This window comes from Harpia harpyja, chromosome 18, assembly GCF_026419915.1.
Source record: "Harpia harpyja isolate bHarHar1 chromosome 18, bHarHar1 primary haplotype, whole genome shotgun sequence".
NCBI classification, from domain to species: Eukaryota; Metazoa; Chordata; class Aves; order Accipitriformes; family Accipitridae; genus Harpia; species Harpia harpyja.
The window spans coordinates 26,326,449-26,336,750 of NC_068957.1; the positions used below are offsets into that span (position 1 = coordinate 26,326,449).

A 10,302-nucleotide genomic window follows, 5' to 3' on the forward strand; every position below is an offset into this window, starting at 1 on the left:
AGGAACTACAGTTCTTTGTGTTTGTTTTAGCTAAATCGTCATTTTTTATCATGTATAATTACAGCTTCAGGAAGTCTTGCATGTCTGGTTCAGAAAGTAGTCATATCAGCAGTTTTAGCTTGGGTTTTCAGCTTGTCCCAGGGCATGTTCCCCAAAATCCAGCTCTTTTAAAGTCTTTTGTGTTGGAGATGGTAGATTGTTGGGATAAGCTTCTATTGCCAGTCATGGGCCAGGGTGTGCAAAAGGTTGGGTTTAAATCATCTCTTTGAAAATGGAGTCATATTCACTCTTTCAGTGACATTGCTTGAATTTTAACAAGTTCTTTTTTGTTTGTTTGCTTGCTTGTTTTTGGGCAGGATTCAAACACAGCTAATGGCTTCTTGGTGGCATAGTGGGCAGATGGGGTACAGGCAGTATGAACTAGTACCACACTGGTAGCTTCAGCAAAGTCAGGAAGAAAAGGCACTAAAAATCAAGTTTCCACCGCACCAGCAAGGATATGCTCTGCAAGAAAGGGGGTTGCTGCTGCCTCCATTGTCTTCCTGGGCAGGATGACAGCTGGTGGTAGCTCTTAGCCTGGAACTCGTATGAATTTGTTGCACCAGGTCTTCCCACACCACATTCAGCTTTTTGCTCCAGGCTGCCCATACTAATCCTGTGCATAACACCTATTGATAACTGAATGTACTTTTAAAGGTACCCCTACAGAGCATACCCAGAATGTCTCCTGGATTAAAGTCCCTCTGACACCAGCCATAAGTCACCGCCTTAGAAAACACTGCGTGTGCTTGCATGGCATGAAACATGGTGACTTTTGCCCATGAGCTTGGACTATTGCAGCAGAAATGTGTACCAAGATAGTCTGTGATGCTGTAAAAATGAGAGTAGCAGGCAGTGACCATCTGATCACCGGTAGATGGTAAAAGCTTGTGTAACATTAAATATGGCTGTCTCGAGCTTGTTAACCTTTTGTTTCCTCATGCATCTTCTCCATGGCCCTCGTCGGTATAACTACATCTGTAGCTGCACTGCAATAGGGCACAGATTCTGGGCAGGTGGTAGAAAATGGAGCTTCTGCAGGGAAATTCCTATCGTAGTAAAGAGCAGGATGTTGGGTTTTTTAATACTTCTTCTCTACACATTTGCTGTTAAAACAGAAGAAAGCAGTAGAAGTGGCATCCTAAGTTTTCTGGTCTAAAAGGCTCAGAGTCTTTGGCAAAGGAACTAGGGCTGGTTTTCTTCCTCACTCAGGTCACAGACTGACCTACTCAGAAGGTGAACGGGGTTGCCCTCAAACAGTGTGTTGCTGTAGAAGTTGGTACATGCGCATGGTGGAAGAGCTGAGTACCATCAGCAGGAGAAGACACTAAGGAAATGGAATTGAGCATCAACCAGTTGGTCTCTGCCTCATGCTCCTGCGTGGTGTTAGGTGAGTCAGTGCACTCAGACCTGTGCTTTTCCATTTCTAGATGCCCCATTTTGAGCCCTCATGTATGATGGAGAGAGATGCTGAGCACTCTGCTGAGCAATATCATCACACACACAAGTCAGAGGGAACTGAATTCATGCTTCACAAGCTCCTCAAGTTTGCTTTCCCTTGCTACCGAGTGCTTGACTGTGTAGTCATCATAAAGCTCTTTCACTATGAAGTGAATGCAAATGTGGAAGAAAGGAAAAAAAGAAACACACAATTATGAAGAATAATAAAGAAGAGCACTAGTCAGAAAAGTCAAGACAATGGTAAGAGAAGTGGGTGGGGACAGGGGAATATAAAATGGAACTGGGAAGATCCATATAGTCTTTGTCCATCCTTTACCCTCCACCTAAGTCAGCAGTGAAATGGACTCGTGATATTTCAGAAAGAGGATCCTAGATGACAAAGGACAGAAGAAAGGGAAGTGTCCTTCACTTGCATTCTGGTCCCAGGAGCGTGGGGGGCTCTCACAAAGTGCAGGGAAAGGAGGACGGACCTGCAGTTCTGGGAGAATGGGAGAAGTTGTGCGGATGGTGGTGTTTGTGATGGCTTTCATCAGCTGCAATGGTGAGTAAACACTTCAGTGTGTAAGAACAAAAATCAGAGTACTAAGAGGGTAGGGAAAATCTTTTGAATTATAGTGTCTTAATTTTTAAAAATTGCCAAGCGTGGAAAGTCTTTAGTTTCTTGTATGAAAAATAGAGCCTGAGAATTCACGAGTCTCTTTTGGTAGCAGATACAACAAGGTGCTTTTAAGACTGGTGCAAATGGGCCAGTATTGGGCAAAAGGTCAGCTCCTATGCCCAAAAGCAAGAACAAAACAGAATTGTTCAAGCCCCTTGGAGAGGACCTGCTCTGGTGAGTTAGCTTCCAAAACAGCCTTTGTGAAGCTGGAATATGCATTCTTCTAGAGTTTAATAATGCATCACCGTTGTCTGCTAGCGTGGTCCTGGGAAGAAGAGGAGCTGTAATTGTGAGACTAAGTGCGGGCACACACGTGATTCCACTTGGTCTCTCCTGATCTGCTGACTCTCTAGGTGCATTAGGAGAGGTGACACTGGAATCTTTGCTTTGATTCATATGCCCATGAGGCATATGGCCCCTCCCAGGACACATACGACACTGACACCGGCAGAGGAAAGTTTTGGGAGACAGGAAAAAGGTGCTTTAACAAGTTGCATACAGAAGCACAGAATTGCTCCTGACATTTAGAAAAATGGGTTGAAGTATGTCCCCCATTTCATCATAAAAAAATAGCTTTGCAGATTTATGGCATCTGTGTCTCAAGCAACTTCTTGTGAGTTAATGCAGCTGAATATAACCAGTGCCTTTCTGGGGAGGAGGGGAAAGGGGGAGCAGGGTAAGAGGGTATGGGTAGAGCCAAATCCAGCTAAATTCAGGTAATTTGCTACTTACAAGAGGCACTTCCCAGAGGAGCTGTGGTCTCAGTGGGCAGATTGTGAGAATGAGCCGGGTACCACAAAGTCCACCCCCTCTTCTCCTGTGCCCACTTGAGTGCTTGGCAGGGTGCTTATCTGGTTGAAGCAGGTATGATCCAAGAAATCTAGGTCAGATCTGAAGTCCTCTAAGGCTAAAGCAAAAAGATTGTGTTTGGTCCACTGTTGCTGTTCCAGGTCCAGTACTTCAGAGCAGATCTCTAAAGGCTCCTGCCTGTATGGTGCTTCCATGCCACCAGGACAGCTGGTGCTGGCAGGCTAGGAAGGAAGATGCTCAGCTGTTTTAGCAAATGGGCCAGAATATGAGAGTTCAACTTTTTTCCATTAGCATGCATTATAGATAATACAAATCCCTCTGATCAGTCTTCTAATCTCTAACATAGCCCTTCAGGTTTTTGCCTGGTCCAGCTCTATTTCCCTCCGGTGGGAGAATTCACATTGTTTGTCTGGAAGACTACATCCCAGTTTAAGAAGTGTCACTGGGAGGAAATATTTCTTTAAAAAATGCTGAGTTTCTCCCATTCCTTCCAATCAGCCCTCCTTTGAAGTCATCCCTGCTAATGTTGAAATTGGTCATATACAGAGTGCAGCTGCTCCGCAGGCAACCAGTGGAAACTGGCAGCTATTTCACAGCACACAGCAATGCAAAACAATACAGGAGAGATGTTTAAACAAAATTGTGTCCAGATGAATACAATGGATAGCAAACATACTTGAACTTGAGCGCACCAAATGCCTTGAGTGTATTTCTGAGCAGTTTTCTAAATAGCTTTTGCCCTTCTTAGTTTTTCTTGGTGGTAGTCTGTGAAAAGAGGAAGAAAAGAAATGGAAAAACCTTTAAAAGCTTATACATCAAGGAGCTGTGTTTGAGTGGGATGTGAGATTTGAAGAATGGAGCTGTGCCTGCCCTCTCAAAGTCGTCTGATAAAGGAAAACCAAAGCTCCATTTCAGAAACAAGCTTCCACTATGCTCAGTCCCAGCAGTCCCCTTGGCTGTCCTCATGGACACAGATCCACAGATACTTGCCTTCCCCCAGCTGGCACCTCCTGTTAGCTCTGGGACAGGCTGTTGCAAAGAGAAGTGCTTCTGTCCACACAGCTACTGCTGGGTCCTGTGAGCACCAGGGAAGTTGCATAAAAAAATAGTGATGTTAATGAATGCAAGCATGTTGCATTCATTGTTAATTGCAGTGAAGCAGTAAACTTGCTTTGTTCATCCTTCCTCCCATGTAGAATGTAGAAGTCAACACTGCAAGTCGTGTTGTCAGAGCATCCCATGTCAGTGGGGGGAGGCCGTTGCTGTTTGACTCATCATGTGCAAGTGTAAGCAGAAAGCCAAGCAGCAGAAGTAGGGTGTAAAGGCTGGGGCTAGAGAGCAGGAATAAGAGATGCTCCTTAAGGTCTTGTGAAGACTGTAGCTGTGATGCTGCCACCAGGAGCAAGATTTGTGCCTCTTTGTACTGAGAAGGAATTGAGAACTGGCAAGTGTCCAGAGAGAAACAATAAAAATAGCCATGAGGTCGAAGCAACTGTTCACTTCCCTATGCTCAGTGAGGTGGGGACAGGCCCTGGTTTAGCTGGCTGTGGTCTACAGCACATCTAGGATGTGGCCGCATGCCGGCTTCCACCTCCTAGTGATTCCCATCTATGCTAAGGATGTTCTCCTTGTCTGCTCTGTTCTTATTTCTTCCTTTCAACTGTTGTTCCCTGCAGCCCTCCTGGATCTGTCTGGTGTCCAAGAGATCAAGGGCACATGGATGAGATCCACCACTTTACCGTGTACCTACATGCCCTCAGAGGGTTTCACACAGCAAACGCTCATCTGGAGCATGGAGCGAGACTATGGCACCTCTACCATCTTTCGGAGGGACGATTCTGGTGACCATGTCTTGTTGTCTCAGTTCCGAGACCGGGTCAGCGTCCCAAAGCACAGCCCAGGGGACGCCTCACTCCTAATCGAGAACCTTGAAATCCCCGACAGTGGACACTACACCTGTCAAGTCATCTGGAGGTCTAAAAATAACAGCTTGATAACAAAGGAGGTGACCACTACGGTTAAAGTTGTCAAAGGTAAATCCAGCAATAAAGCCCTGCTCTTGTGTAGCCAGTCTAATCCACAGAGCATGCTGGAGAAGCAGCAGCTTGTGGGAATACTCTTTCACACCATACTGTCTACCCACATCCAGGCTGGGTGTTGAGGCATCCTCCTCCCTTGCTGTGTTAGCCCTTCTTCTCCACTCATGGAGGTGTAGGGATGGACTGGGGAAGGGTGATCAGTTAGTACGCACCCTAATCTGGATCTGCTCATGGGCCACTTGAACCTGTGGTGCTTGAGATAACATCCACATCTGGTTTTGGTTTTGTGCAGGTAGCCAGTATCTCTGGTTCTTGTAGCAAGTGGGACAGCAAGTGGGCGTTGTACTAGCCAAATCTGCCTTCTCCCCTTCCCAAGCGTCCTCAGTGTGCGCTAGAAAGAACTGTCTTTCTGTAAGGGGGGCACCCACTCAACAGAGCAGGACTTGCATGATTGGCAGCAGCAACGGTGGCATAGCTGGTGTAAACCTGGCTTTAGGCACGGGTGAACTGAGCTTAACCTGTGCAGACAGGTGATGTGAGAGCGGTGCCCCTTCCTCCTGGGAAAGCACTGAAAGCCAGAGCAAGAACTGCCATGGCAGGGGGGGAGGAACCTTCCCCACCGCAACCAGGGCCAGCGTGACCTGGGCCCCATCTGCTTTGTCTTCCAGTTGCAGCAACCAAGCCCGTCATCAGGGCCAGCGAGCCGGGGCTGACTTTCCCGGCAGGAGCCAGGGCCAGCCTGACCTGTGTGGCCAACGGGTCCCCCCCCATCAGCTACCGCTGGTTCAGGAGTGTCCCGGGAGGGAAAGCCCTGCTCCTGAGCAGCCAGGCCGAGCTGGCGTGGGACAGCCTGCAGCCCTCCGACACCGGGAAGTACTACTGTGAGGCTGAAAACAGGGTTGGGGCCGGGGCTGTGCAGCAGAGCGACGCCGTTCAGCTGACGGTGAGAGGTGAGTCCGCAGCCTAGAGCTCCTCATCTCTGCTGCACAGGAGTGAGACAGGGAGTTTCCTCTTTCATAGCAGGATCAGACACATAATGCTGAATATGAACTGCGTTTTGATTCCTACCTAGAGAGGAAACCACAGGGGCTGGCACCCTCCCTGCTTCAGAAGGGGTCAGGAAAATGTCCCCTGTGTCCCTCTGAGCCCAGGACTGTGCAGGATAGGAGGCTGGCTCCTGCCCTTGGCACATCTTGCTTTTACCTGGCTTGTACTGCAGACAGGGAGTGGGGGAAACGGCCTGATGACCAGTCTTTCCCGCAGAGTCCCCAGTCACACAGCAGCCCAGCCCGGGGACCAGCAGGCACACCAGACCCCCATTCACCCCCCGAGGCGGTGCGCCCCAGCGAGTGCCCACAGGTAAGTCATCTGGGCTGCAGGGGAAGGGCTGCAAAACCCTGGCACTCTGTGAGTGACACAGAAGGTGAGCGAGACAAATCCACTTGACATGCCTTTTGGGCTGCAGATCCTCTTTGCAGGTGGGATAGAAACAGTCCACCCCGTCCCTGGGGTGCAGATGCTCAGCTGTGGGTACCTGGGTCAGAGCCCCCCCCCCCCAGGGACGGCAGCAGAGCCAGTGCTAGAGGGACCACGGCCTGGGAAACCTGGGGGTTGCGCAGCTTCAGGGGGAGGTCACCTGGGGCAAGAAGCCTGGCTTGGGGCTCCATGTGTCAGGGAGCCTTAAGGTGCAGCTGCCGATGGCAACCCCCCCCCGCCAAGACCAGCCAGGGAGTCACCGTAGGAGAGATGAAGTGAGAAAATCCTGTGGAAACCTGGATGAGTCCCAGCAAGAGAAAGCCAAAGCATTCCCTGGCCGTGGTGTAGCCAACCACAAGTGCTGGTGCACAGAGACATGACATGTTGGCCAGGGCTGCCGGGGAGCCCCAGGGGCAACGGCCGGGGAGGGGGGGATGCGGGTGCCACAGGCTGCCTGCAGAACACGCACAGGATGACACGTCAGGGATAAAAATCTGGCCTGTCACCCCGAGATCAGGTCCAGTGGGTGTTTTCTTCCCGTCCACCTCAGACCCAAGAGAATCAAAGCGGTGTGCTCGTGAAGCCTGAGCCTGGGTTTTCACGGCATCACTCGTCAAACCAGGGCAGGCAGCTTCAGGGCAGCGGTCGCCTCCAGCCCAGGAGAGCTGTGCCGGTGACCCCCAGCGCTGGGCAGCCGGGAGACCGCTGCCCGCCCCGCTGCTGCTTGGCGGAGCAAACCCGGCTCTGCCGAGGCCGCAGGGCAGCTCCGGGGAGCGTTACGACGCATTCACCCTCACGCTTTGGCAGATGCGCCCGCCGCGAAGCAGGCCGCCGGGAGGGATGCCGTTTCGGAGGGGCCGCCGGTTGCCACAGGTGAGGGGACCCGTGCTGCCGAGGGCCCGCAGACCGAAGGGCCGAACCCGGCCGCCGCCGGGAACGAAGCCCGGGGCTGTCAAACACCGGGGGTTCCCCCGGGCGGGCGCCGCCGTGCTCCCCCCCGCCCCGGGAGCGCAACGACTGCCCGCCGTTCGCTTTGCCCTTCTGCCCGAAAGGGTCCGGGTGCGCCGCCGCTGACCGCAGCCCCGGCCTGCGCGGTTTCTCCGGGGTTTGGCCGCAGTTGCCGGTTCCCCGCGGGTATCGAGCGCCCCTCCCCGCCCGGGGCTCCGCCAAGGGCCGCCGGGGGGGCGGCTCGGCGGGCCTCTGCCTCCGCCGCCCTCACGGCGCTCTCTCCTCCGCCCGCAGGTCCCCCGCCCGCCGCGCCGCCCCCATCCCTCTACGCGCTGGCGGCCGCGCTGGGCGGGGCCGCGCTCGTGGCGCTCCCGGCCGCGCTGCTGCGCCGACGGCGGAACCGGGAGGGTGAGCGGCTGGGCGGGGGCGGGGCGGGGCCGGGGGCGGGGCGGTGGCGAGAAAGGCGGGTCGCGGGCGGGAGGGGCGGGGGCGAGGGGGCGAGGCCGGGCGGGGGCGGGGCGGGGGCGAGAAAGGCGGGGCGGGGGCGGGAGGGGCGGGTCCGAGGGGGCGGGGCGAGGCAGGGCAGGGCAGGGCAGGGCAGGGCAGGGCAGGGCAGGACGGACGGACGGACGGACGGACGGGGCGGCTGACGTCCCCATCCCCGGCCCCATCGGCCCTAGCCAGACCCTTGTGGGGAGAGGCAGCCTGGGAGGGTGATTCCGGAAGGTGGGAATACCTGGAAGCAGCTGGGGGGTTTTTTGTGAGACATAAAACATGTCAATGCACATATTTGATTCCACTTTTTTTTTCCCAGAACCTCTCTATGAAGTCACTTTGTGAGTACAGTTTTTCAGCTGGGACGTTAAGAAGACTTTGAGGGCTGATGTCTGTTTCCAAAAAGCCTCTTTGCTCAGTGAAAAGCCAAAGATTTCTTTGACTTGGCGGGGGAGGACCTGAATACCTTGACAGCCCATTTACTTAGCAGCATGAGGACATTAACGTTTTGGTGCAGGAGGGAGGTAGCAAGAGTCTGTTCTTTAATATGTTAGAATGAGAGAAAGATATTCTGGGTCCTTCACTCTGCCTTGCAGGTGCCATGGGAAAACTGGTCTCTGTAGTAAATTCCCACCATTATTTCACAAGGCAAAGGACAGGAATTCCCAGCTCTTCTCTCGAGATAAGTTCCTTCTATACATGCCTTTCTTTTTAAGAAACACATCCCAGTGCTTATCCAAGTATTATTTTGTGCAATTCCTATTTGCTTACAATTATACAAACACATCTTCTGCCCTGTCCTAATCTCAACCTTTAATCCTGTCATACTGCCTTCCTATTCAGAGACATACCTTAGCCACCTGTAGCTTCACACATTGCCATTTTTCCCAATTATTACTGGTAGTTACTTTCTAAAGGCTAGACTGTCTGCTGGTAACTCTTCTGAGTATAATATGCTAATGCCATGAGAGTTTATGGTACCAATGTTAACTGTTTATTGCTTCTTTTTGTGTGTGCAATTCTTTTAATGTTACTTTCTAGTGTCTTTCAGAGCCTCCCAGGTCCTCACTAGATTAATATAAATTTTGCTGTTCCACAGATTATATGTGGTACATTTTGTCTTTGACTAAGATGTAAATCAAATGACTTCTGATTTAGTCATTCTTCTCAATATTGTCTCTCTTGTTTCAGCCATAGCACTGCAGATGTCACAAGACCGGAGACTGATGTGGAAGTCCCTGTTAAGCACCTACACAAGGAGACAAATTCTAAGACTGAAACATCCAATGACACTTTCACCATGAAAGTCAACGGCCATGACAGCATATGCATCAGGAAAAATCCTGAGTATGAGAACCTGGTGAATGCAATGGAATCAGAATATGAACGCACTTAGTAAAGTACCAGCTTTTCCACATGAGCAGCCATGCAGAGCTGCAGATATTGGATGGTAAACTTTACCAGAGGAAACTCTTCTTCCTGTCTGCCTTCTGCTCTGATAAATATACCAGCCTCACTGCTTTCTTTAATGCAGAGGAACTGCATAATCTTCTTGGGCTTTGGCAAATGAGGGCCTGCCCATTGGTGCAGAAACTCTCAGCCAAGTGGTCATCTACCTACTTCTATAGAGCAAATAATTTCTGAGCAGCCTGAAGGACCAAAGTGAAGAAGAGAGGATCTGAAGGAGTGGAAGCACAAATGCCTTTAGCATGCAAATCAAGGTGTAGCTGGGTGCAATGCTGCTAGCCTGTAACACTGGCAAGGTGTACTAGCACGTGCATGCTCCTCTGTTAGGGCATCCCAGACTGCGAGGAGCCAGGGATCGATCGTGCTGGAAACGGGCAACCTCTGGCTTTTGCAGCTCAACAAATACTGCTTGTACATCCTGCTTGTCCTTGAGTCTTTTTTGTTAGAGCATGGCAAAGGGACCGCAAAGCGGGGTGGGGGTGATGTCCCAGGAATGTCATTTTTGCTATCACACTGGAGCTCATTGCTTAGAGAAAGAAGGAATGGCCCTGTAGGTGTTGAGCCTCCTAACTGCCACCCTCTGGTTTTCTCCTGGAAAAGCAGAACCGGTGTTGAAGGAAATGCTAGCATTTTATTTTTACAGGGTAGGGGCCAGAGGTGTAACAAAACAGAGAGAAGTTTGAGGCATTTGGAATAATGATTGAGCAAGGAGCCTCCCTGGATGCTACAGACTAACACTGATTCACTGTGTGGGACACCAGTCAATCTGTCTGATTACAACAGAGATATTAATGCTGACCTATGTCACGGGGATGCTGTGAGTGGTGGTGTTTGTAAAATGCCTTGAAAACTGCTTTATTAGCACAATGTATTTTCTTTCCCAGGGCAAATACAAAAGGATTCAAAGGA

At 51.1% G+C, this 10,302-nt stretch overlaps 1 protein-coding gene across 1 annotated transcript; it reads left to right on the forward strand.

Annotated features, from left to right (window-relative positions):
- Positions 1–643: 643 nt before the first annotated feature.
- On the forward strand, positions 644–10,302 carry LOC128153807 (V-set and immunoglobulin domain-containing protein 4-like). Its single transcript, XM_052813586.1, has 8 exons — positions 644–2,041; positions 4,645–5,001; positions 5,676–5,957; positions 6,271–6,366; positions 7,291–7,356; positions 7,726–7,839; positions 8,246–8,267; positions 9,118–10,302. Exons 1-8 carry the CDS (start codon positions 1,987–1,989, stop codon positions 9,320–9,322), a joined length of 1,197 nt encoding a protein of 398 aa, XP_052669546.1. The 5' UTR covers positions 644–1,986; the 3' UTR covers positions 9,323–10,302.

Bases quoted from the DNA above. Each gene is read 5' to 3' on its own strand.
- LOC128153807 (XM_052813586.1), top strand. From the start codon at position 1,987: ATGGGAGAAGTTGTGCGGATGGTGGTGTTTGTGATGGCTTTCATCAGC. The intron at 6,367-7,290 runs GTAAGTCATCTG...ACGCTTTGGCAG, and splicing joins GCCCCAGCGAGTGCCCACAG to ATGCGCCCGCCGCGAAGCAG. The intron at 7,357-7,725 runs GTGAGGGGACCC...CTCCGCCCGCAG, and splicing joins GGGGCCGCCGGTTGCCACAG to GTCCCCCGCCCGCCGCGCCG.